Source organism: Somniosus microcephalus, chromosome 12 (genome assembly GCF_052327205.1).
Source record: "Somniosus microcephalus isolate GS21.2 chromosome 12, FLI_Smic_1.0, whole genome shotgun sequence".
NCBI classification, from domain to species: domain Eukaryota; kingdom Metazoa; phylum Chordata; class Chondrichthyes; order Squaliformes; family Somniosidae; genus Somniosus; species Somniosus microcephalus.
This window is the reverse complement of record NC_140998.1, coordinates 108,207,638-108,235,505: the sequence shown is the minus strand read 5'-3', so window position 1 is coordinate 108,235,505 and position 27,868 is coordinate 108,207,638. Positions and strand designations below refer to the sequence as shown.

The 27,868-nt window shown below is 45.2% G+C and overlaps 2 protein-coding genes across 10 annotated transcripts in view; one reads left to right on the top strand and one right to left on the bottom strand.

Annotated features, from left to right (window-relative positions):
- Positions 1-24,532, bottom strand: part of strn3 (striatin, calmodulin binding protein 3) — a 254,149-nt gene extending 229,617 nt beyond the window's left edge. For 5 of the 6 annotated variants that reach the window (XM_086003408.1, XM_086003412.1, XM_086003410.1 and 2 more), the window contains exon 1: positions 790-1,159. In XM_086003408.1, coding sequence (XP_085859534.1) covers positions 790-1,041 — 252 coding nt within the window. In that variant the 5' untranslated portion in view covers positions 1,042-1,159. Of the gene's footprint in view, positions 1-789; positions 1,160-24,175 lie in introns of those variants that run through there. The other variant, XM_086003414.1, reaches the window with a different exon arrangement.
- ap4s1 (adaptor related protein complex 4 subunit sigma 1) lies at positions 525-27,868 on the top strand. Of its 4 annotated transcripts, none has more exons than XM_086003416.1 (6): positions 525-628; positions 6,008-6,206; positions 6,779-6,865; positions 11,044-11,112; positions 24,196-24,207; positions 25,368-27,868. In XM_086003416.1, exons 2-6 carry the CDS (start codon positions 6,069-6,071, stop codon positions 25,494-25,496), a joined length of 435 nt encoding a protein of 144 aa, XP_085859542.1. In that variant the 5' UTR covers positions 525-628; positions 6,008-6,068; the 3' UTR covers positions 25,497-27,868. The 4 variants fall into 4 exon arrangements, 3 of the variants coding, with proteins under 3 accessions (XP_085859542.1, XP_085859541.1, XP_085859543.1); XR_015080281.1 differs by lacking the exons at positions 525-628; positions 24,196-24,207 and adding exons at positions 1,258-1,386; positions 24,482-24,678 and having other exon boundaries at positions 25,368-25,488; XM_086003415.1 differs by lacking the exon at positions 525-628 and adding an exon at positions 1,262-1,386.

Here is a 27,868-nt window from a genome sequence, read left to right as displayed (position 1 = left end):
GTAATATAACAGCAGTAACTTGCTGAACGATCAACTGAAATTCCGTGCTTTTTGTCTCATGCTTTCCATTATTATTACTATATAAGCTATATCTTATTAGTACGAGAATGTGCATCTGTTGAGGTAATAGCTTCGAAATGAAATTGCAAATCAATATTACGAAATAAGCTGTAATTAAAACTATATCGCGTCATTCACACTATGTCCAATGATGTGGTCAGCCCCAACTTGCCGGATCACGACTGAATCGCTTTAAGCCAAACATATATGTCTAGGCTGACAGTTTCGGGCAAATTACGGGATCTGAGTCATGTCCTACATGAAGTGCTTATGAAATGCTACCCAAGCAACGACCAAACAATCCACATTGTACAAGATCAGATAGCCAGCTCTTAGAAGCCCTTGCGATCTGATTGTCCAAAGACACATACAAGGCGCGCACAATTTCTGACAGCAGCATAAATCGGAAACGAACTGGAATCAAGCTATTAAAGTTGATAGATGAGGGACATCGGGCGAGCCTGAGGGCCGCGGGCGCCCACACAAAAATCTTCCCAGCTATTTAGTCAGCAGGCTGACGCCATATTGGAAACCAAAATGGCGGCGGCGAGGATGCTCCCACATTCGGGTAAATACCAGCCGATGTTTCTGTCGCTTCTTCCCCCACCACCCCCCCGTCCCGGGTGGACACTCAGCGCAGAAGCGTACTGCTCATTCCGAGCAGATGTCGCCGCCCGTCTCTCCCACTACCCTGGGATCCTGGCGTGTGCGCGCCGCCTGTCACTCTACCTGTAGCTCGGCTCTCTCCACCTCCCAGTGCGCCCGCTCCATCTCGAAGCGGGCCCATTCGTGCTGGATATAGTGTAAGATCCCGGGGATGGTGTACTGGGGCCGCTGCAACTCCTCTTGCTGACCCTGCTGTTGCCGTACTGCTCCTCCGCCGTTGTTGTTGTTGTTACCACCGCCGCCGTTGCTTCCCGGGCCCAGCAAAGGGCCGCCAGAATTAGTATGCGAGGACATTCCTACGGGATGTTCGTCCATGTTTATTGTGAATTAATTAATAAGGGATATTGTTATATTGACGGGAGGAGAGACGAGCCCGACGAGGTCTCAGCGCCGCCAGCGAGCCACCATTGACATTCTTTCTGCAGAATATGGCGGCGCGCTGCACTGTGGGGGAGGGGCGGCCGCGGCCCTTTCGCCAAATACAGGCCTGGCAGCCCGGGCGGCAGTGCGCAGGCGCCCACCTGCCCAGCCTCTGCACACTGGGAACATGCGTGCTCCTGTGCGCACTACCTGCAATTCCACAGGCAGCACCAGGAAAACCCAGCATTCAAAACAGAAAATGCAGCCCCAGGACATCGCTGCCGGAGTTTTGCTGTTCCGGTATAGATTTAGACCCTTCATTAGAAATGGGCTAGAACTCCGTTATTATTTCAAAAAAACATTTAAATTTAAAAACAGTGCTTACATCTCTGTTTTACAGATACAATTTTAAGAGACGTTTTATATTCAGATATTTGAGGTGTTCTATTTAAGCGGGCTTATTAATAAAACGGAAAGGGATTGAGGTAGCTTTCTATAATAATATTTTGCCTTGACGCATGTATGCCTTTTATCTAGTAGCTAAGAGTACTGAGCCATTCGGACCAACAGGTGCCAGGTTTGATTCTGGGCTTTGTTTTAACTGGGTCAGCGGTTAGAGTGTGTGGCCTGAGTGCTCCTGTGTAGAGAGGGGAAAAAGCAGCTACGGTCTTACTCTTTCTTGGTCGCTTTCCAGTGGTCTTTGCTGTGATGGCCTCCAGCGTTAAATATCCATCCAACACTCATTGCCTAAGCTCACACAGAACTTGTGCGAGATACCAGAGGACTGACTATATTCACAGAAGGCTGGAATGGGGATAAAACTGGGTGAATAGAAATTAATTATCGTAGATCCTGGTCTAAAAGTGTAACTAGTCAATAGCGTTAGTAACCGAAAATAAATGTGATAATTACAGATAATTACAAACAAAGTTTTTTTTAAATGAGGCAATGTTAATCAAGTACTGTGACTGAAATAGCATTGTAAGGCTTAAGATGCTTACATGCTTGTTTTGTAGGTTAAGACTCATCTTTTCTCCAAAACATTAGTTTGGTCAATAATCTATTTTGTACTAATGGATCTATTATTTCTGCTCTATTGAAATGCTTTATAGATGTGTTAGTACATAACAGTGTGAATATAATTGTAATGAATACCAATTAGTGGGATCCTCACCCAACTGCGAGAATATGCCCTTACTGACTTAACCATCCACCACCAGATTTGGCTCAACCACATCAAGCTGCACCAGACCTTACTCTCTGCTGCCAAAACCGCCTACTATTCTAGGATCATCCTGGATGGCAAAGATAACCCCAGCCTTTTCTCTACTCCCAACCAACCAAACTCCCCTGTCTCCTCCACCCTCACCTCTAACAAGTACAAGAAGCTCATAGATTTCTTTGTTACCAAGATAAAGATCATCCATTCAGCTACTTCTGCTGCTTCACCCTTGCCCGCCTAGCCCTACCACCCCCCCAGCACCAAACAGTCCGAACCAAAGTCACAAACAACCTTCTTTGTGAAAGCATTGCCCCTGTCCTTGACCCCTCTGATGCCTTTGACATTGCCAACCACACCATCCTCCTCCAGTACCTGCCCTCTGCTGTCCAATTTGTTAGGACTGCCCTTGCTTGGTTCACTCTTACCTATCCAATTGTAGCCAGAGCATCTCCAGCAATGACTCCCTCTCACACTGTCACCTTAGGAGACCCCCAAGGGTCCATCCTTGACCTTCTTCTCTCCATGCTGCTCCTTGGCGATATCATCTGCAGACATGAGGTCACTTTTCACACTTGCCTTGACGATGCCCAGTTCTGCGCCTCCACCACCACTCACAACCCCACAACTGCCTCGATTGTATCAGACTGCTTGTCCAATATCCAGCCTTAGAGGAGCCATAATTTCCTCCAGCTGAATATTGGGGTGACTGAAGCCACTGTCTTCGGCCCCTGGCACAAATTACCACCAACTCCATCCACCTCCCCACTACAATCTCGGGCTGAACTAGACTGTTTGCAACCTTGGTGTCCTGTTCAAGTGAGATATTATCTCCATCACAAAGACCCCCTGTTTTCAGCACTGTAACATCGCCTGTCTCTATCCCTATCTCAGCGAATGTGTCATTGAAACACTGATCCATGCTTTTGTCACCTCCAAACCCAACTATTCCAATGCTATTCTGGCCGGCCTCCCATTCTCCAAGCTCCACAAACTTCAGCTCGTTAAAAACTCTGCTGTCTGTATTCTATCCCGCAGCAAGTCCCACTCACCCACTACCCTATCTTTGCTGACTTTCATTGACTCTCAATCGCCTAACTGCACCCCCCCACCCCAGTCATTTTTTCTCCAAGTCCTGAAGACAGTGACTGGTGCTGGGTTACAGTTCCATAGGTGCAGAAGTCTTTCAGTACTTCATTCAAGTGCCCAGTCTTTACTTTTGAGCCTGAACAGTAGCTGTTAGTAGGGAGTCAACTTGGCTTAGTAGTAGCATTCTCAAGTTTTAGTCAGGAAGTTGTGGTTTCAAGCCTCACCCCACGGACTGGAACACATAATCCTGGCTGGCACTTCAGTGCAATACTGAGTGGGTGCTGCTTTGTTCAAGGTGCAGCCTTTTGGATAAGACTGTTCTGGTGATTGAAGTCACTTATTTGAGAAACACATATCCCTCCATCAGCACCACCAAAAACAGAATAACTGGTCATTTATCTCATTGCTGTTTGCAGGATCTTGCTGTGCACTGGCTGCTTTGTTTACTTACAAAACAACCGTGACTACATTTCAAAATTAATAAATCTTTTGTGAAGCACTTTAATACATCCTCAATGTGTGATAGGCGGTATATAAATGCAAGTTCTTTCTTATTTGGTCGTGTGGGCCTTCATAGTGACACTCCGATACTGCGCTCAAATAATGTCCACACAGGCATTTTCCAGCAGCAGTCAGTAAATAATGATGAGGAGATAGAGCCTTGGCTGTTTTCCCTAACCCAGTGATGCCGAAACTAACTACAACCCCCAGTGCTGCTTTGACTGATATCACTGAGCTCGGCATGCACCAGTGAACAAAAGAGCTTGCACTTTTGGTAGCTCGGTAGAACACCATGCCGTTAGCAGCTGAGTGATTGGGGGGGGCAGCTGCATCTATTTTTATTGATTACACCATTGGCAGTTTCTATGTAAAATGCTTCAATGTAGCAATTCACACCGAATTACTATCAGTTTCGGGTGATTAGACAACAATGGAGATTTTTTGCTTTGAATTGCGAATGGGGTTTCCCGTCATGTGAACCAGTGATAACGAGGTATTTATAGTATCTGCAGAATTTGGCTGGAATGCAGTTGTAGAAATACTGGAGTGGAAGTCACTGTAACCATGAGCCACATTCAGGCCTGCATGAGGCAGCTGTTAGTGTCTTTACAGGTTGCCCTTTCAGTTGCCTGGTAGTTAGTGTACAGTTAGCCAGAGGGTAATAGAGTTCAAATATAGTTCCTCTGTATTGTAACTAGTCAGAATTATCTTTAGCACATGCCCTATTTAATGAATAGCAGCTACTTTCTGTCTAATTTCCTTGGGACATAAAAAGTTTTACTTTAAAAATAAGATGTTGGATGTTTTATTTTGGAAATTTTAGTATTTCTCTATTTTCTAATAATGTTATATTTGCTTTATGTCTTCAAAATGTTAAATTTTGTTCCAGGAAGAATCAAGCTTTATAAAAGATACTTCAGGTCACACTGACATCACGTTCAATCTGGTTCAAATAGTTTTACTGGACAGTTCCTAGTGTCCTTCGTTCCTGATATGGCTGATAGCAAGATGACTGAAGTCCAACTTTCACATAGTAGTCACTTGTTTTATTAAAGAAATGTGACTGTGAGGATGGTTTGGCAATACCTGTTCTGTTTTTGCTTTTTGCTTTTGGATTTCTATCTGATATGTCATATTGAGATTATTATATAGGTAACACACATTATTTTATTATTTTGACTGTTTAAAGTAGTTATTAAAATTGTTTGAGACACCTACACAGCACAGTACCTGTGTACAGTTAGCCCTCCCGAAGAGAGAGTGTTGTTTTGTATGGTTTCATTATTGGTAACATAATCAGAAACAATTTGTCTTGTACCAGAGGTTATGGCACTGTAAAAGTAATAGAACATTTTTACCTGCTGTTTGTCAGGTAGGATTTCTATTCTTTGAGGATACATTATCCTTCCATGAAAGCATGCACCCACTTCCCCCTACCCACATTTTCTGCCCTTGCTGATGATCTGGCCATGCAATTCCTGTATCCAAGAAATTGTTTCCAGGCCACTACCTATGATGCTCTTTGTCTTCTATTAAGAGGTAGGTGAGAGCAGCTCTCCATCCAATTTTTCTGTCCCCTTGCAGAGAATTACCTGGTCTCCACCCAGCTCTAAGCCTGTAAAACTGCAGAGGAGGGAGGGCTGAATGAAATCTGAATCTGATCACTCCATGGCTCAGTACATTGGCACATCATCACAATATGCTACTGTGCCACTAAGTTAAGTAAAACTTTCTGTAAACTCTTTTATCTGACAAAAGCTGCTGCTGCAATTTAAAAAAAAAAAACTCTTTATTGTTGTTGCGGAGCTGTAGCAAAAAAAGCAGAGAATACAATTGCAGTTCGATAGACACAAAGCTTAGCTTGACACTAGTCCCTGGTTAGTTACTGAATTAATTTTTTTTTAATATTTACACTGTGTATCAAAGAGTTGCAATGAGCAAGTTATTATATAGCTTTAGCGATGGTATTAATAGTGTATTTTTAAGCTTTAAAATTATAATAAACTTATTTTATTTACACACTGAAAATCTGATCTTGTTTATAAAGCTGAGGTTTCTTCCTAATTCAGAGGATAAATTTAATGAGCTATAATATTTTGTTGCTTTTTTCAGAAATATTGTGAAAGAAACATAAAAAGGGACACCAATTGTCTTGGTTCAGAAGTTTACTAAAATGATCAAGTTTTTCCTCTTGGTTAACAAACAAGGGCAAATGAGACTCTGCCGGTATTACCAACCTGTGGAAACCCACAAACGAACACTGCTAGAAGCTGATGTCATTCAAAATTGCCTCTCACGAACAAAGGACCAGGTAAAAGTCCTAACACGTTAAAAAAGCTACTGAATCTGTCTTGGATTCATGAATGAATCTTTGTTAAAAATGTAATTGTTTTCTTCTATACTATATTGATATACTGTTGTTGTTCCCATTAAGCTACAGTAGGGAGGAAGTAGGCGGGGGTGGTGGTGGGGTAGTACTGGCTTGTGTGAAAGGACTATGCCCACTCTCCTGGTGTAAAAGGGTGATGGCAGGAGAAATTAGGGGTAGGGGAAGAGCTACATCATCAAATCTTCCTCAACAGATTAAGAATAGTAGGTGGTGATTCCCAAGGGAGGAAAAGAAAACAGTTTGGCTAGATCAGCCTGGTACTTCCTAAGCCCACTTGGAACAGCATTTCTGAGGCCTGGCATCACATTGCCAACGCAACAAGCTCTTTTGGTTGGGAAATGACGTGTGACACAAAAGTATCCAAAGAGGGAAGAAAATGCCTAAGCAAACTAATTTTAAAATGTTAAGTTTGAAAAATTAATAGAATCCAATTTACAAAACAATATGACGAATTAAGGTTAGAAATTCTGAAAATGCTTTTGTCTTTCCCCCAGTGTTCCTTTGTTGAGTACAAGGATTTTAAACTGGTGTACCGTCAGTATGCTGCACTCTTTGTTGTAATTGGGATTGATGATGCAGAGGTAAGCAGCTTTTACCATTCTCACTGAACCAATATATTCTGAACTTCATTGGCTATAGCATGTTCTATATCTGTTTATCTTCTACATGTTTTCAATATACAAGCCCATACTTCAGCTTGGGTAACGATTGGAAAAGTTATTGCAGTACCAGCACCGTGGGACGTTTTACTGCATTAAAGGCGCTATATAAATACAAGTTGTTGTTGTCGTAAAAGAGCCAACACTAATCTTTACATTTACAGTATCAATTATTTTATCAGTGGGCTTCAACTACTTGAGTAAAAAAAAAAGAATGAACTAATGCACATAATTGATGCAGAGCTAGCAGTGTCACACATACACAGTCCACCCACAGTGAAGCAGGTAATGGGCTAAATTTACACACAGTTGTGCTGGTGTATTTTGTGCTGCGTGCCATATTGTATTTGTGTCAAACATATTTTGCTGATACGTAAATTAGGTCCATGCCACATGATGTGATTCTGTGCATAAAGTCAATAAAAGTGTCTGATAATTGCACCGATATTACAATACACTGCAGTGGAATGACAGCTGCCATTTCACGTAGTTTTGCAGGTCTGCTCATACCACAGAGAGAGGCATCATTCATATTTAGATTTTTTTTTATTGGATTGATGCATATGGTTTTTGGCTGTTTAAACTTTATAATCAATGACTGTGAGGTGTTACAAGTGGAGTTAGTGGTCAAAGTAATAATATGAATAATGGAGTACTGGTACCATCTGAACTGACCTTCCATGTAAGAAGCTGTGACTGATGCAGCCTACTCCTCCACTACTGAAAAAGGGTAAATGTCCTTTGGCACGGTCACCAATTATGGCCAGCCTTCCAACACAGGCTAACCTTTGAGCCTAATGTTTTACTATGGTTTGATGCTTTTCTCTCTCTTTCCCACTTCTATTGGTTGTCAGCAGAAAACTGCAGTCACATTGGGCTGGATTTTCATTCAGGAGTCGGGCAGGAGGTGGGACTACAACTTTTGGGGTTGTAGTCCCGCCTCCATCGAGATGTGGCCAATCCACGCGATTTTAACTTGATTGACCTTGTTGAGCCCGCCCAGCGGGCTCAGCAGGCCAATTAAGGGCCACCCGGCAACAGGTAACGTCACAGACTGAAATTTCATCTGTCAAGAGATTTTGACAGATGAAATATCAGCGTTTCACAGCTGTTTGAAGCTGTCAAACACTGACAGTCTTCTAACCTGAGTCCTTCTCCACAGACTCGGTTAGAAATCTCTCCTGCACAGAAAGCTGAAGGCTGTCACTTTTGACAGTTCGCAGCCATTCAACTTTCTGTGCCAGTGAGATGAGGGACTCCTGAGACCTAAAGGAAGGAAGGCTGAAAAGGTAAGAAAAGGTCATTTAAACTTCTTTAATCACTTTAGACACACCAAACATACTTACCTTTGCACTCATGCACCCATCACTCACCTGCACACCAACATCTCGACCCCTCCAAGTCCTTCAACCCGACGGCTCGCCTCACAAACTTGGCGTGGTTTGGAGCCGTCGGGAATCCCACACTTCAGCATTAAAAATGGGGATTAGGCTAAAAACTACCTGTTAACAGGCGGTTAATTGGCACTAATCCCTTCCCACCTCGGGTAGGCGGGTCCCATTGCGGGGCGGGTACCCGCCTCCTTTGAAACTGGCATGGAGGCGGGTTGGGTGCGGGATGGGGTTGGGACCCCTGATTTCGGGATTTTAACCCCCCACATGCCTCCAATCATGTCTCCACGGCCCAATGAAAATCGAGCCCATTGACTTTGCAGCTCTTCTTCTCGGTGACAAAGCCTTTCAATTTATTTTTCTTGGTTCTGACAATGATGAGCCTTTTTTTTACTAGATAGTTCACTCCCACTCACGCTACTGTTAAAGATGATGCCGCTCCATTGTACTCCGTGCCAAGCCTGCTCTTTATTGTGCTATGTTGGCAATGTTTTCATTCCCATTACCCACAACATACAGCAACCAGCAGAAAACATTTTGGCTCGTATGCAGAATGTACTGTTGCATAAATATGCATCAAGTGTGTACCAAATGACAACAAAATTATGTAGGCCTGGAGTTTCCTCCTTCCTCATTTTGCCGATGTCAAGTTACACCCAAGTATCTTCCCAATCTCATTAGAATGCGCCCAAAAATTAAAATGGGCACAAATCAGAGTAAACAATCAGGGCCCCAGGAAACGCCAAACCCATCGCAGTATATTTCTTCTTTGAGTCTTAAAACCCATTTAACCATCATTCATGCACATCAGGCACAGCACCTGTAATCGGGGAAACTTTTCAATTTTTAATGTGACTTCTACTTTGCCATAAAAATGTATTAAAAGAAACAAAATATAGAGCTGGTCTCAGTGAGGATTTTTTTTTTTAATGCTCAAAGAATTGTAATTTAAAGACCAGAGAAATGACTTTGTTTCCTGCTGTGCCTGAAAATCAAGAAGGAATGTTGAGACCCCCGAACAAGTGCTATTGGAGGATACTCACATTTGAGAGTTGGGTTTGTGGGCGGAAATTCGTTTGGACGGAAGGTTTGATGGATGGACGTAAAAGATGGAGCAGACTTGGGTGTATTGTAGTTATGGGTGTAACTCATGCCCAAAATTCCGCGATCTTTTAAGCCACGTAATCGATTACGTGTATGTCTAGGCACAAACTCCAGGCCATGATGTTTTTCTGTAGTGAAATTTTACATTCTTGAGGTGTCATTTAATAATAGAATATGTAACAGTCTAAAACCAATTAATGTCTGTCTTATAGAAGCTGTCGTCAATCTGTTATAGACACAATATACAATAAGGTAGACGAGGCTTTATAATAGTGAGAACTTGCAGACCTTGGTGGTAATTTATAAAACAAAGTAAACAACAGAGCAGACATAAAAGTTAGTGACTAATCCTGTTCTGTCATTGAATATTCTCATATAAAATGCAAATGACAATATTAAATTGTATAAGACAGTGATTTCATAGAACAATAGCAATGTCAGCACAATAGGAGGCCATTTATACCATCGTGTCTCTGCCAGTGTTAACATCACATTGGAGTTATTTATTCCACTCACATTTCCCAGCTTGTTCTATGTATTCTTTAACATTTTTCCTTTTTGAAGTGTTCATTTAAGTCTCTTAGGCACTGTAATTGGCTCAACTTCCATATCCACTTGTAGTAATGAACTCCATATTCTAACCTCCCCTTTATTCTTTTAATGCTAATCCTAAATTTATTCCTTTGTTACAGATTCACTGACTAGTGGAAATAATCCTTCACTATTAACCATCTTAAATTCTGTCAAAAATTTGAACGCTTCAGTTAGACCGCTCCCCTCTTCAACCTTATCTGCTCTAATTAATTCAGTTCTACCTCTGAGTTTCCCTTACAGTTTGCCATGCTCCTTACATTTTTGTCATCAGTAAATTTTGGTATAAATGCCCCTATTCCCATGTCCAAATCATTCATCTAAAGAATGCAAGTTCAAATTTTACCTTGGCCGTTTGAGAATTTAAATTCAGTTTTTAAAAAAAAGCTGGAAATAAAAAACTGATATCAGTAAAAGTGACCATGATTCTGTCAGATTGTTGTAAAAACCTAACTGGTTCACTACTGTCCTTTACGGAAGGAAACCTGCCGTCCTTACCTGGTCTGGCCTATATGTGACTTCAATCCCACACCAATGTGGTTGACTCACAACAAGCCACTCGGCTGTATCAAACCCGTTACAAAACATAATAAGAACTGAATTGTGGGAACACCTTCACCACACCAACTTCAGCAGTTCAAGAAGGCCCACTGCCACCTTCTCAGGCAACTAGTGATGGGCAATAAATGCCGGCCTTGTCAGCGACGCCCAGATCCCGAGAATGAATTTTTAAAATTACAGGTAACAAAAATCATCCCAATACAGATCCTTAGGGCACACCACTAGATCATCCATTTACTCCTACTCTCTGCTTTTTATTCTTCAGCCATTCCTTTATCCATGAGATCGTGAGGTTCCGTCCTAGCTCCTCACATTCATGTGCAAGAACCCTCCTTCAGTCCTACCAACTATGTCCATTCTACATGAACTGCAACCACTGGCTGCTCACCCAGATTATTGAAAATATTGAAATACAAATAATGCAGACAAGTAACTTCTATTTTTGATTTTCAGAATGAACTGGCAGTGTATGAACTTATACATAACTTTGTCGAGGTTTTGGATAAATACTTCAGTAGAGTGGTGAGTTAATAAACAACATTAATAATTAGTAGGACTGAAATACCATTTACACAGTTAAAGTAGTCCCATGGTGGTGGCACATCTCAATGGGCCATAAAGGATCCTGGCAATGGCACAAATCAGGCCACAGCACTGGACTTGAGTCAAGTATGTAACCAAGTAGCTTCACAAAAATGTAACTGAATGACAAAACAATTTTTAATAGTGGAAATATTGGTATGCTTTTGGCAACATACATTTTATTCTTACTCAATTTTAGGAAGGCAGACTTTCAGAGAATGAAGCAATTAATGGAGCTGGACTAGAATAAATTGTTAGAAGGACAAAGCTTTGAGCAAAAGTGGCATAGAAAGTCAATTTAAATCACTGGATAAATTAGAAACATAGAAAAATAGGTGCAGGAGTAGGCCATTTTGCCTTTCGAGCCTGCTCTGCCATTCAATATGATGAGACCTTGGTGAGACCACACCTTGAGTATTGTGTGCAGTTTTGGTCGCCTTATCTGAGGAAGGATGTTCTTGCCATGGAAGGAGTGCAATGAAGATTCACCAGACTGATACCTGGGATGGCAGGAATGACGTATGAAGAGAGATTGAGTCGATTAGGCTTATATTCGCTAGAGTTTAGAAGAATGAGAGGGGATCTCATTGAAACTTATAAAATTCTAACAGGACTAGACAGACTAGATGCAGGAAGGGTGTTCCCGATGGCGGGGGAGTCCAGAACCAGGGGTCACAGTCTAAGGATAAGGGGTAAGCCATTTAGGACTGAGATGAGGTGGAATTTCTTCACCCAGAGAGTGGTGAACCTGTGGAATTCTCTACCACAGAAGGCAGTTGAGGCCAATTCATTAAATATATTCAAGAAGGAGTTAGATATATTTCTTAAGGCTAAAGGGATCAAGGGATATGAGGAGAAAGCAGGGACAGGGTACTGAATTTGAATGATCAGCCATGATCTCATTAAATGGCGGAACAGGCTTGAGGGGCCGAATGGCCTACTCCTGCTCCTATCTTCTATGTTTCTATCATGGCTGATCCTCTATCTCAATACCATATTCCCGCTCTCTCCCCATACCCCTTGATGCCTTTTGTGTCTAGATATCTATCTCCTTAACTATATTCAGTGACTTGGCTTCCACAGCTTTCTGTGGTGGAGAATTCCACAGGTTCACCACCCTCTGAGTGAAGAAATATCTCCTGATCTCAGTCCTAAATGTCCTACCCCATATCCTGAGACTGTAACCCTTCGTTCTAGACCCCCCAGCCAGGGGAAACATCCTCCCTGCATTTCAATTCAATAGGAATAAGAGGAAACCTTTGTGGTCAGCACAGGAGATAATGGAAGAAATAAGGGCAGAAAAGAGGTTGTTCCTCAAATATAGATCTTCACATCAATGGTGGACAGACAGGAGTCCAAGGATAGGGTGAAGACTGATAAATTCCTAGTTTGACAAGTGGATTGGGATTGTAGGAAATAGAAAAACAGCTGGGAAATGGCGGATATCCTGAACAGTGTATTTGTAACGGGATTGACGGGGAAAAAGTGTTGACTCTTTCCTGGAACTAATGAGGAGGACATTTGAAGAATGTTAGTAATTACAATAAGGAAATGAAGGAAATGTTAAAGACATTGAAAGACGATAAGGCCTCGGGGCTGAATGGCCTGCATACAAGGGCACTCACGTACTCATCAGAATCCGGAATTTACATAGGATGACTTGCTTCCACATTAAAAATGAGTTCGCAGGTGACTGATGAGTCCAATGCGGGACCTACAGTCTCTGTCACAGGTGGGGCAGACGGTGGTTGAAGGGGTGGGTGGGTGGGGTGCTTGGGTTGACGTGCGCTCCTTGCGCTGCCTGCGCTTGGCTTCCGCTTGCTCCCGGCGAAGAGACTCGGTGTTTGGCGCCTTCCCGGATGCTTCTCCTCCACTTTGTGCGGTCTTGGGCCAGGGATTCCCAGGTGTCGGTGGGGATGTTACACTTTTTCAAGGAGGCTTTGAGGGTGTCCTTGAAGCGTTTCCTCTGCCCACCTGGGGCTCTCTTGCCGTGCCGGAGCTCCGAGTAGAGCGCTTGTTTTGGGAGTCTCGTATCGAGCATGCGGACAATGTGACCTGTCCATCGGAGCTGATTGAGCGTGATCAAAGCTTCGATGCTGGGGATGTTGGCCTGAGCAAGAACACTGACGTTGGTGCACCTATCCTGCCAATGGATTTGCAGGATCTTGCAGAGGCAGCGTTGCTGGTACCTCTCCAGTGCTTTGAGGTGCCTGCTGTACATGGTCCATGTCTCTGAGGCATACAGCAGGGCAGGTATCACTTCTGCTCTGTAGACCATGAGCTTAGTGCCATGTTTGGTCTTCACTCTCTTCCTCAGGCAACCGAAGGCGGTGTTGGACTTCGTCGTCGACGTCTGCCCTTGTTGACAGTAGGCTTCCGAGGTATGGAAAGTGGTCCATGTTGTCCAAGGCCTTGTCGTGGATTTTGATAATCGGGGGGCAGTACTGTGTGGCGGGGGCAGTTTGGTAGAGGACCTTTGTCTTACGGATGTTTAATGTAAGGCGCATGCTCTCGTACGCTTCGTTGAAGGTGTTGAGGATGGTTTGGAGTTCGACCTCCAAGTGAGCGCAGACGCAAGCATCGTCTGCATACTGTAATTCGACGACAGAGGATGGGACGACCTTGGATCTGGACTGGAGGCGACGGAGGTTGAACAGTTTCCCGTTTGTTCTATAAATTAGCTCCATTCCAGTGGCGAGCTTACTGAGGGTGAGATGGAGCATTGCAGCAAGGAAGATCGAGAAGAGCGTTGGTGCGATGACACAGCCTTGCTTGACCCCAGTTCGTACGTGAATTGGGTCTGTGGTGGAACCGTTGGTCAGGATCACGGCTTGCATGTAGTCGTGAAGCAGGCGGAGGATAGTGACAAACTTTTGAGGGCAGCCGAATTTGAGGAGGACACTCCATAATCCCTCACGGTTGACGTGTTGAAGGTCTTTGTGAGATCAAAGAAGGCCATGTACAGCGGTTGGTGCTGTTCCCTGCATTTCTCTTGTAATTGACGTGCGGTGAAGATCATGTCCATTGTGCCCCTTAGTGGGCGGAATCCGCATTGCGACTCTGGGAGGAGCTCTTCGGCCACTGGGAGAAGGCAATTGAGGATTCTTGCAATGACTTTCCCTGTGGCAGACAGCAGGGAAACTCCTCTATAATTACCGCAATCGGACTTTTCACCTTTCTTGAAAATGGTCACAATTATGGCGTCTCTGAGATCCCCTGGCATGCTCTCTTCCAGATAAGAGAAATGAGCTCATGAATTCGTGCCAGTAGTGCTTCTCCGCCATGCTTTAGTGCCTCAGCAGGGGATTCCATCTGCTCCTCAGGCCTTGTTCTTCAGTTGTCAGATGGCCTTTTCAACCTCATGCCGGGCTGGGGTTGTGCTGAGATGGTGGCGGGTAGCATGTTGTGGGATGGAGTTGAGGACACTCGTGTTGAAGACAGAGTCGTGGTCCTTCCAGTGGGCACTGACTGCCTCTCTGTCCTTGATGAGTACCTCTCCATTCTTGGCCCGCAGTGGGGTAGGGCCTTAGGTGCTTGGGCCGTAGATGGTCTTGACTGCGCTAAAGAAGCCACGCATGCCGTGGTTGTCGGCTAGCTGCTGGATCTCCTGCGCTTTCTCCACCCACCATCTGTTCTTTAGGTCGCGAGTTTTTTGTTGGGCCTCGACCTTCGGGCTTCTGTAGAGCTGCTTTCTTGCTCTCGAGTTCTGTTGCTGTTTCCAGATCAGGAATGCCTTGCGCTTGCAGCTTTTTAGCTCCTGGATCTCCTGGTCATTTGCATCGAACCAGTCTTGGTGTTTCCTGGTCGTGTGACCGAACGTGTCTTCGCAGGTGCTGATTATGGAGCCTTGAGTGCAGACCAGACGCTGTGGGCACTCTGTGCCTCTGCATCACTGGGAGTCGTCAGGTTGTTTGTGAGGCGCAGGCTGAATAGGGCTTTCTTAGCGGGGTCTTTGAGTGCTCCAGCGTTAATTTTCCTGCAGCATTGTTTCTGTTGCCGCCGCTGTTTTGGGGCTACATTGATGGAGATGACAGAGTGGATTAGGCGGTGGTCTGTCCAGCAGTCATCAGCTCCTGTCATGGCGCAGGTGATGCAGACGTCCTTGCGGTCCCTCGCTCGGACGATGACTTAGTTTAGCAGATGCCAGTGCTTGGAACGAGGGTGCTGCCATGAAGCCTTGTACTTGTCTCTCTGACGGAACAAGGTGTTGGTTATGACGAGGCCATGTTCTAAGCATTTCGTCAAGAGGAGGGTACCATTGGAGCCGGCTTTCCCTACCCCCTCTCTGCCGATCACACCTCCCCAGAGGTCTGTGTCCTTTCCAACTCTGGCGTTAAAGTCGCCAAGGAGGATCAGCTTGTCACCCGTTGGGACTCTGGACAGGGATTTCCTTTCCTTTTCCTCATCTAACCCTATTGGCATAACCCTCTATTCCCTTCTCCCTCATATGCTTATCTAGCCTCTCCTTAAATGCATCTATACTATTTGCTTCAACCACTCCCTTTGGTAGCGAGTTCCATATTCTCACCACTCTCTGGATAAAGAAGTTTCTTCTGAATTCCCTATTTGATTTCTTGGTGACTATCTTATATTGATGGCCTCTAGTTTTGCTCTTGCCCACAAGTGGGAACACTCTCTGTGTCTACTCTATCAAAACCTTTTGTAATTTTAAAGACCTCTATTAGGTCACCCCTCAGCCTTCTCTTTTCAAGAGAATAGAGACCCAGTCTATTCATCCTTTCCTGATGGGTATAACCTTGCATGTCTGGTATCATCCTTGTAAATCTTTTTTTGCACCCTCTATATCCTTTTTATGATATGGCGATCAGAATTGCACACAGTATTCCAAGTGTGGTCTATCCAAGGTTCAATGCAAGTTTAGCATAACTTCTTTACTTTTAAATTCTGTCCTTCAAGAAATAAACCCTTGTGCTTGGTTAGTTTTTTTATGGCCTTATTAACGTGCGTCACTACTTTGTGATTTGTGTATTTGTACTCCGAGATCCCTTTTCTCTTCTACCCCATTTAGATTCTAATTTTCCAAGTACAGTAATATGTGACCTTGTAGGAATGGTCAAATTCCTATCTAGAGATTGAGTTCGACGCAGGCAATCAATGAAAAAGGTTTTTAATGTCAAACTAACGAGTTTAAACAGATTGATGCAAGAGAACTATGAATACAGGTCTTAACAGGTCGGAGGCTCCACGAGGACTGCCTGGGCGGTCCCGTGGATGGCGTCATCACGTTTTTCCCGCGTTTGGGTGATCACGTAATTAGCGGCATGACATCATTGCGTTTTCCCGCGCTCTTAAAGGGACCGCGCACTGTACATGCAAACAGTATATACAATGGTACAGATTTAGTCTGTAGCTAACACATCGTTAAAAGGAATTATGTACAGTTGTTCAGAGTCCCTCAGTGGCTCTGCCACATGCACCCCCCCCAGAATTGTCTTTAACGGAAAAAGTCAAACGGTGAGGGGGTCTGACAAGCCTGTCAGAACGACTCCTGTATTCTCCTGTTAGACGGCGGGCGGTCTGGCGGGTGGTTGCACTTGTTCTGGCGTGACGACGGTGGGCGGCCGACCTCGTCGCGGTGGCTGTGCAGTCTCGACGGGACGGTCAAGGTCCAGGTGTGCTGGCTTCAAACGGTCGACCGAAATGTGGTCCAGTTTACTACCGACATCCACCTTGAAGGTTTTGTCTCCTGCCTCTAACATGCGGAAAGGACCAGTGTATGGGGCCTTGAACAGATCCCGGTGAGCATCGTGGCGGATGAACACGTAGTCGCTGGAATGTGAGAGCCCTGAAACCCGTGATGCAATGTGGGAACCGGCGCGAAACATCTGGCTGCTTCCTGGTGACTGATAAGCTGGCGTGCGGCGGACCATGGCTCCGTTGGTGTTGGCAGGAAATCCCCTGGCACTCGCAGCGGCTGACCATAAACGAGCTCTGCCGCGGAAGAGTGAAGATCTTCCTTGGGGGCCGTGCGAAGGCCCAACATGACCCACGGCAGCTTGTCTGCCCATCCAGCGTCTTGGAGGCTGGCCCTCAGTGCGGCCTTAAGCGATCTGTGAAAACATTCGCACAGACCGTTCGCTTGTGGGTGGTAGGCTGTGGTGCAGTGTAACTTGACACCGAGTCATTGAGCCACCGCATTCCAGAGTTCTGAGGAAAAACTGCGGTCCCCGGTCCAAAGAGATGTCAGCAGGCACTCCAAAACGGGTGACCCATGAAGAGATGAACACCCTGGCCACGTCCGCCGAAGTAGTAGATGACAGGGGAACTGCCTCTGGCCATCTGGTGGTGCGATCTACTATGGTCAGGATGTGCGTAAAACCATGGGAAGGTGGAAGTGGTCCTACCAGGTCCACATTAACGTGGTCAAACCGTCGCTCAGGAACTGCAAAGGTGGCCAATGGAGCCTTGATGTGGCGCTGTACCTTGGCCTTTTGGCAGACCACGCAGGTGTTGGCCCAGCCGCGGACATCTTTATGCATGCCCCACCAAACGAACTTAGATGACATTGGCTTCTGAGAAGCCTTCATTCCTGGGTGTGACAACCCACGTTTGGCGTCAAACACCTTGCGGCGCCAGGCGACCGGCACAATAGGGCGAGGGTCCTAAACGGAGACGTCACACAGCAACGTGGTACCAGCCAAATGGAACCTGACGTCGGCCAACTGGAGGCTAGTGGTGTTGGTGCGGTAGGCCTGCACTTCTGGGTCTGAGACTTGGTCTGCTGCCATGAGGGCGTAGTCGATGCCCAGCTGGACCGCATGCACGGTCGCGCGGGAGAGGCAATCTGCCACCAGGTTGTCTTTACCGGCACGTGCTGAATATCTGTGGTAAATTCGGAGATGTATGTCAGCTGACACTGTTGTCGAGATGACCACGGTTTGGCGGTCTTGGCCATGGTAAAAGTCAGTGGCTTATGGTCGACGAAAGCGGTGAAAGGACGTCCTTCCAACAAGAACCGGAAATGGCGGATGGCCAGAAAAAGGGCTAGTAACTCCCTGTTGAAAGTACTGTACGCCCGCTCGTTACGCCGCAGTTGACGGCTGAAGAATGCCAGCGGCTGCCACGTCCCGTTCACCCACTGCTCCTGAACGGCGCCGATTGCATAATCTGACGCGTCGGTGAGGGCGATGGTGGCTCCTGATAGCGGGTGCGCCAGCATGGTCACGTTGGCTAAGGCGCTCTTGGTGTCGGTGAATGCCCGGTCCGTGTCAACCGTCCAGCCTACCGGATCCTTGCCAGACTTGCCCTTGAGGGCCTCGTACAGGGGCTGCATGAGCAGTGCTGCCTTAGGCACGAAACGGTGGTAAAAGTTTACCATGCCGAGGAACTCCTGCAGGGCCTTTATGTTCTGCAGGCGTGGAAAGGATGTCACCGCCTCTACCTTTGCTTGCAAAGGAACCACTCCCTCTGAGGTAATGCGATGTCACAGGAAATCAATTTGGTGCAGACCAAACTGACACTTGGCTGGGTTGATAATCAGGCCGTGTTGGCTGAAGGGTCGAAAGAGGGTACGTAGGTGAGAGATGTGTTCCTCCTTATTAGGACTGGCAATGAGGATATCGTCTAAGTAGACGAAAAGGAACTTGAGGTCCCGCAGCACGGAGTCCATGAGGCGCTGGAAAGCCTGGGCGGCGTTCTTCAACCCAAACGGCATCCTTAAAAATTCAAAGAGACCAAAAGGGGTGATGACTGCGGTCTTTTGGACGTCTTGCGGGTGCACCGGGACCTGGTGGTAGCCTCGGACAAGGTCAACCTTGGAAAAAACGGTGGTTCCTGCCAAATGGGCAGAGAAATCCTGGATGTGGGGGATCGGGTTTCGATCAGGAGTGGTGGCGTCATTTAGGCGCCAATAGTCGCCGCAGGGCCGCCATCCGCCGCCAGGTTTCGGAACGATGTGAAGAGGCGAAGACCAGGGACTATTCGACCTGCGAATAATCCCTAAGCATTCCATTGTTGCAAACTCCGCCTTCGCGACCGCTAGCTTCCCAGGTTCGAGGCGCCGGGCCCGCGCGTGGACCGGGGGGCCGGTGGTGGTGATGTGGTGTTCCACACCATGTTTCGTGGCCATGGAGGAGAACGTGGGCCTGGTCAAGTCTGGAAATTCGCCTAGCAGGCGAGCGAACTCATTCGGAGTCGGGAAAGCGCAGGAGACGGTGCGCGACATGGTGTTACTACGGTGGCAAGGGATAGAGTGAAACGTGGCCGCGTTGATCAGCCGCCGGTTCCTTACATCGACCAGGAGGCCGTTGGCGCACAGGAAATCTGCACCGAGAATGGCTTGTGAAACCTTGGCCAAAACGAATTCCCAGAAAAACCGCTGGCCGCCGAAGCACACCTGGACCCGCCGTCTGCCGAAGGTCCGAATAGCTCCGCCATTAGCCGCTTCAAGGGGGAGGCCGTGCCTCCCAGCCTGTACATCAAGAGCTGACGCGGGTAGAATGCTGCACTGCGCTCCGGTGTTGCACAGGAACCAACGACCGGAGAGGGTATCTGTGATGAAGAGCAGCTTGCCTGCATTGCTGATTGCCATGGCGGCCGCGGGGCACCCGTTAGACCCGTTTTTCATTGGACGGAGTTGTTTTTTTTTGAGAAGCTACAAGGAGGGCGGCAACATCTCGCCTTCGCGCCAAACCGCGCGTGGTAGAAGCACAGCCCCGCGGGCTGAGGAGCTGGGGCAGCGTCTGTGGGGGATGGGCACCTCGTGGCAGCACAGTACTGTTGCGTAACTGCGAATATTTTGTCTGCCTCGGCAGCGAGCGCGGCGCAGTCTTCGACCTCGGATCTCGCCTAGGCCGCTTGCACTTGCTCCGGTAATTGGCTGAGGAATAACTCTCTGAAGAGAAAGCATTCCGGTTCGGAGCCGAGGAGTGTGAGCATTTGGCTCATCAGCTCGGAAGGTTTGGAGTCCCCGATCCCGGGCATAGCGAGCAGCCGACGGGCGCGCTCTGATTTCGTGAGCCCGAAAACCTGTAACAACCGCGCCTTGAGGGTCTCATACTTGCGGTCCGTCGGGGGGTTCTCGAGAAGACTGACGATCCGCGAGGCGGTAGAGCCGTCGAGTGCGGAGACCACGTATAAGTATCGGGTCTGATCCTCAACGATGCCTCTCCGGGCGAACTGGGCTTCAACTTGGATGAACCACGAGGTCGCTTGTTGCTCCCAGAACTGCGGCAGCTTCAACTAAATGGCGTTCGCCTCCATGCTGTGTTCCTTTTGCGAAATCCGTTCACAAAAGTCGGGGTCACCAATGTAGGAATGGTCAAATTCCTATCTGGAGATTGAGTTCGACGCAGGCAATCAATCAAAAAGGTTTTAATGTCAAACTAACGAGTTTAAACAAATTGATGCAAGAGAACTATGAATACAGGTCTTAACAGGTCGGAGGCTCCACGAGGACTGCCTGGGCGGTCCCGTGGATGGTGTCATGACGTCATCACGTTTTTCCCGCGTTTGGGTGATCACGTGATTAGCGGCATGACGTCATCGCGTTTGCCCGCGCTCTTAAAGGGACCGCGCACTGTACATGCAAACAGTATATACAATGGTACAGATTTAGTCTGTAGCTAACACATCATTAAAAGGAATTATGTACAGTTGTTCAGAGTCCCTCAGTGGTTCTGCCACAACCTCCTTATTTGTCTTACCGAAATGTAATACCTCACATTTATCTGTGTTGAAATTCGTTTCCCAATTATATGCCCATTCTGCAAGTTTATTTGGTTTCATCCGCAAATTTAGAAATTGTGCTTTTGATTCTAAATTCTAAATCGTTAATATAAATTGTGAACAACATTGGTCCCAGCACTGATCCTTGTGGGGCCATGCTACCAAAGGAGTTGTACCAAAGTTGTCTTCTCTTCTTAGGCAGTCCCTCAGAGCCGAGGATGACTTGCTTCCACATTAAAAATGAGTTCTCAGGTGACTGATGAGTCCAATGCGGGACCTACAGTCTCTGTCACAGGTGGGGCAGACGGTTGTTGAAGGGGTGGGTGGGTGGGTGCTTGGGTTGACGTGCGCTCCTTCTGCTGTTTGCGCTTGGCTTCCGCTTGCTCCCGGCGAAGAGACTCGAGCTGTTCGGCACCTTCCCGGATGCTTCTCCTCCACTTTGTGCGGTCTTGAGCCAGGGATTCCCAGGTGTCGGTGGGGATGTTGCATTTTTCAAGGAGGCTTTGAGGGTGTCCTTGAAGCATTTCCTCTGCCCACCTGGGGCTCTCTTGCCGTGCCGGAGCTCCAAGTAGAGCGCTTGTTTTGGGAGTCTCGTATCGGGCATGCGGACGGTGTGACCCGTCCATCGGAGCTGAACGAGCGTGGTCAAAGCTTCGATGCTGGGGATGTTGGCCTGAGAGAACACTGACGTTGGTGCACCTATCCCGTCAATGGATTTGCAGGATCTTGCGGAGGCAGCGTTGGTGGTACCTCTCCAGTGCTTTGAGGTGCCTGCTGTACATGGCCCATGTCTCTGAGGCATACAGCAGGGTGGATATCACTACTGCTCTGTAGACCATGAGCTTGGTGCCGAGTTTGAGGTCCTGGTCTTCAAATACTGTCTTCCTTCGGTCGCCTGAGGAAGAGAGTGTACCAAAGTATTGGAATGAAGGAAACATAACTTTCAAAAAAAAATTGTAAAAGTGGACTGTATGGGGAGAAAATCATGCTTGACAAACCTGTTAGAATTCTTTAAGGAGGTATCCGTGCACATGGATAAAAGGAACTCTGTGAAGATTGTTTATCTAAAATGCAGCAAGATATTTGATACAGTACCACATAGCAGGTTGGTCCATAAAGTAGAAAAGCACAGAATAGATGACAGTTATTGAAGTGGATTGACAGCTGGCTGCATCAAAGGAGACAGAGGGTGGTCATGCATGGAGCTGCATGATAGTGGTAGGAAATCACTACTGGGGTGCTCCAAGGATCAATGCTGGGACTGAGATAAGTGGGATAGAGATAAAACTGACACAATTTGCTGATGACGCCAAGTGTTGTCAGGGAACACCAAGTGAAACAAGAGCAGGATGATCCGACACAGAGAGATCGAGATAAATTTGGAAGTTAGGCTGAGAAATGGCAAATGAAATTTAATGTTGACCAGATCAAGGTGATGACACTATCACTTTGAACGGAGATTAAAAATTCAGTGTCAGGATACAACACAGGAAAGGGATTTGCGGTTTCAGTGGACAGGCCATTGAAACCATCTGCACAGTGTGCCACAGTGGTAAACAAGGCAAATAGGACCTTGGGTTGTATAGCACTTGGAATAGAACATACATCTCTGATGTGATACTCAGCCTGATGGACCATGGGTTCATCCCAATCTGCACAGCTCTGATTGCCACATTACAGGAGTGACCTCATAACACTGGAAAAGGTGTAGCAAAAGGCTGCTCGTCTGATACCTGGCATCAGACGCATGAGCTACCAGGAGGAACTGCAGCAGGTGAGTTTGTTTACACTACAGGAAATTAAAAAGGGTTCTTGTTGAGATATTCAAGATCCTTAACAATGTCGGCATGTTAAACCCTGAGAAAATGTTTGCCATTGCTCCAAGAATAACGAGGAGAGATGGGATGAAGCTCAGAATAGGGGAGGTGAATGCACACGTCAGATATAACTACTTCACTTTCAGTGTAGTGAATGTTTGGACAAGCTCCCTAGGGAGGCAATTGAAACCGATAAGATGAATAATTTTAAGAAGGAATTTGACAGGCATTTGATGAAAAAATTAATTGAGGGCTATTGGTAGTGAAATATTCTGTTTATGAATTCTGGTGCCAGCTAGATAGACCAACATGCTCTTTTCCACTCTTGTACAAGCTTTTGTTCTGATTCTGTTATGTATCAAAATTCATGCTATTTTAGTGAGAAACCTGTGTCATTAATGCCAATTTCTATAGTAACAATAAGCCGATCAAAATAAAGTAGCAGTCATAGTCAATTATGGCGTCACTTACTACAATTAAAACTAAAACATTTGGGAGAGATTCACTCTTATTTTGTTTTTAAAATAAACACCATCTTGACATCAATATATGTAGGACACTTTGTTCCTAAAGAAATGAGGCTAGGTGTTCGCATCCCTTTTGGATAAAAATTCATTCACAGAAACACGTGTGTTTAACATAACAACTCATGCCTGGTTTATGCTGAAATCAAAATTGTTATCCTTCTGCCAGCTCCTAAAGCTTGATTATCATTTGCTTTAGTGGCAGCTCTATTTAAAGAAATGCAGCTGCTGCAGTTTTGTTTTTGTTGCGAGAAATTTTTAGAAACCATATAATGCTACATGTGTACTTTTGAAGTACATGAACTTCAACTTGTCCAGAACTCTGCTGCATATATCCTGTCCCACACTACCCCATGCTCCTCGCATGACCCCAGTTCTCACTGACCTATAGTGGTTTCCTGTGCCACGAACGTCTCAAGTTTAAAATCCTTGTCCTCATCTTTATGTCGCCCCATGGTGTCGTTCCCACCCTAGCTCGACATCCTACTCAAGTCCTATATCCCCAAACACTCTCTTGCTCTGACTCTTGTGCACCTTCCTTTACATCACAATTAGCGACAGGGCACCTGGGTCCTACTCTTTGTAATGCCCTTCCTAAACCCGTCTCGCTCATCACTTCTCTCTCCGCCTTTAAAAACCTCCTCAAAATCTAGCTCTTTAACCACATTTTTGGCTATCTAATCTTTCCTGGCTCTGGGTCTGCTTCCCATACATCTAATTGTGAAGCATCTCGGTCCTTTATTACATTAAAGGCGCTACATAAATGGAAGTCGTTGTTGTTAAGGAGTTGAACTTTTTAAGGAAATCAATTTCTGTATCCTGGTGACACGATGATGCCACATAACCCCATGATGTTTTATGCTCTACCAGGCAGCAGTGCCCAGCACTGCTAAACATTCTCAATTCTAATCACAACTTTATTATTGAAATACAGGAGAGACAAAACCCTGATTTTTTTTTTTAATCTAACCTTACCTGTGTATTTTCTTTTTCAGTGCGAGTTGGATGTATCCTTTTGCCAAAAGTTATTTGTAGTTGACTGCATCTCGGAATTACTGCGTTAACACTTAGCTCCCCATCGCAAATATTCACCTAATGTAATAGGACCTGCATGATCTAGCAGCAGAAAAGCACTCTGTTCTGAATATGATCAAAAGTACAGAATGATTGTTTAGATATCAGCTGGCTTCTCCAATGAGGTTGGATATTCTATGACAGCTGTTGCTCACAGTGTAATGTAATAAGGGCATTCAACACACACTGTTTACGTCTCCTCCTCAGGCCGAATATGTCCAAATTTCCGTGAGGATGGACGGAGATAGTTCCCAGGCTGTGCCACACCTGCTGTTCAGCTGACGATGACAGCCCAGCAACAATTCTCTCCAATTTGTTTTTCTTTATAGCAGCAACACTGAGCAAGGGAATCAAACTTGTCTACCTACTCTATGCCCAACACCCTGCACCACTTTACCATCTAAGTAGGAATTCATTTTTATTTTATCCTTTATTTATACTAACATTATTTCAGTAACCTTAATTTAATAAAATAAAACAGATATCAAACAAAGGAAACTGGGATGTAAAAGATTTTCCTCTGGCCACTTCACTTATGTCCTTTAAGGTATTGTGACCAATGTTCCCTCTAATTTTTTATTTTGGTGCGCGTTCCCTTTAATTTTGCTGCGTGATCGCACATGCTCGGTATCTTTTCCAGCAGCAGCAGCTGGTGAGCAGCCTGCGGGGAACCTCCTGATTGGTGCGTGGCGGCGCACCTTCGGAGGAGCATTGATTGTGACCAGTGTTCCCTCTAAGCTGCGTGCATACACGAACGCTCAGCAATCAGGACGGTACCTCGCAGGCCCACTCACAAGCTGTTCACATTTCCGCGGCCGCACGGCAAATTTAAAGCTACACAAAAATTAAAGGGAATATTGTGACCCAAGTGTGTTCAGTATTTGAAGTGCAGTTTTACCTGCGTATTACACATAGTGGGTGTATGATTAATCCTAAACCAATCTGCATTTCAGAATGCTTTGCTTTTAATGAGATACTGTTGTAGTTACATCCTATATTTAGAAATCAGATAATCACCTCCGAATTAAATGCTTCTGCTCTGTGACATTTTCTCAAACTAGTTATCATTTTCTTTAACATTTGAATTATCCAGATCATGTTTAATTTAGACAAAGTCCACATTATCTTGGATGAAATGATTTTGAACGGTCGTGTTGTGGAGACAAACAAAAGCAGAATCCTTGCCCCTCTGCTGGCCCTTGACAAAATGACTGAAAGCTAAAACAAAGCTCCAAAACTGCACTATGCACAATGTTCTTTTCTAACATGCAAAATGCTGCTTTATGGATGTCCTGACTTTTACCAAGTGAACAAACTTCCCATGCTCCTTATAAAAACTTGCTATAGAAAACACAACTTCAATACATCAGGATTATTATCCATATAAAGATCAGGATTCTGAAGGACATACAGTATTGATTTCCTATTGTCGATCAAGAACATTACAATTGCAGTTGAATGCAACAATTCTTATTTCTGTTGGTTTAAAGAATTGTTGAGGTGCGTGAAGTTTATTAAGGGGTGAAAGCATTCAACTTGAAACCTTGTTTGTGATGGTATTAGAGATGGTGCACATCATTTCTGTAATTACATGGTTTAAAAACTAGTCAAGCCGTAAACAATCTTTACAGTTATCTGTGCCAAGGCATCTGTTACGTAATACTGTTAAATTATAGCAAGTTAAAAGTAATGAGAGCATGAAATACTTTATATTTCAGACAGTTTTCCATTGCAATTGGAAGTGTGCAGGAAATTGTGGAACGAAACATTTACTGATTCACTGAGCTTCGCATTGATGAATAATAAATTATTCAGATACTAAAGAAAATTGGTATTCACTCAATAAAAATTGACTGGATAGTGAACAAATCCATTATCTTTAATACAATTAATTATAATTGAATCATCATGACAGCTATCAATTAAATTGACTCACACCTGAACATTTGAAGATAACAAGCTGGGTCCATTTGTCAAGAAAAATATTTTAAAGGTCCCAAAACATCAACTGTGTTCCCCTGACAGATGCTGCCTGACGTGCTGAGTGTTTGCAATGTTTTCTGTCTTTGTTTCAGATTTCCAGCATCTGCAGTATTTTGTTTTTTGTTCAAAATATTTTGATGTTCTACCTTGGATCAGTGGTTGCACTCGTGCCTCTGAAGCAGAAGATTGTGGGTTCAAGTCCCATTCCAGAGACTTGAGCACAAAATGCAGGTTGTCACTTCTGTGCAGTACTGCAGGACTGTTGCACTGTCAGATGAGATGTTAAACCGAGGCCCTTACTGCCCTCTCAGGTGGACATAAAAGATTCCACGGCACTATTCGAAGAAGAGCAGGGCAGTTCTCCTGGTGCCCGGGCCACTAGTTATCTCTCAACCAATATCAGTAAAACAGATCATCTGGTCATTTATCTCATTGCTGTTTATTGGATCTTGCTGTGCGCAAATTGGTAGCCGCATTTCCTACATTATAACAGTGACTACACTTCAAAATTATGTAATTGGCTGCAAAAAACTATGGGACATCCTGAAGTTGTGAAAGGCGCTATAAAAATGCAAGTCTTTCAAACGGACGAGAAGGGCCTAGGTTTGATTCCTGGAATGTACTGAGTTAGCTGATCTCTGCTTGGGTGGCAGTAAAGGCACTACAACTGACATCACTGCTTCTGTGCCAGGAAGGGGAGGAAATAGATAATGTTACTGCTCCATCCTGATCCCTGAGATTTCAGCTGGAAAGTGCATGTTTAGACATCAGATGAGGCCAGGGTTGGGCTCTACCCTCTAAATTGCATGTTACGACTCAACAAGTGCTGCTCAACAACCTCTTCTACTTCAAGTTCATCCATATTGCAAGATCACAGGTGAGCACGACCATTCAGCTTATGCTAGCTCATCCATCCAGCTGTTTATTAAATGATTCTTGGGTTTTTGACTTTGCTGTCTCAAAGTCCATTGCACATGTTGCTGATTCTGTGTTTGGAAAAAGAACTTCCTGATGTCAGTCCTAAACTTCCTAATATGAATTTGTGCTCCATCATTCTAGTTGACGTTTAGTTTGAAGTAATGATTTTATTAGGTTATGAGGTTCCCTTTCATTCATCTACTTTCAAGGCTGAAAAGGCCAAATTTCTCCAGTGTTTTCCTATCATGACTCAATCCTCTGACACCAGGGATCAGTCCTGTCACTCTCTTCTTCACTGCCTCCAGGGTTTGAATGCTTCCCTTGTGCCTTTGTGACCAGAAGTGGAGAGACAGCTCAATGTTAACTGACCAGAACACCAGTTTAAGCATAAATTCCTCTGGCTTGTACTTTACTATCTTGGCTATGAAGTATCGTTAAACATGCTATTTGCTTTATTGGTTGCTGTTATACGCTAAATTGTATATTTTGAGTGCCAACTCTACAAATAACCCGAGATATGTCTCATTTGTACCTTTAACTTTCTTCATACTTTGGAGTACACAAAGTCCATTTCTCTTCCTATTTGTATATGACATTAAGTTATTTCTTACATTAGATAGTTACTTGTATCAATAAAATATATCACGCTGTTTCAGAAGCACAGATCTCTGGACAGTACAGTTGAATACACAA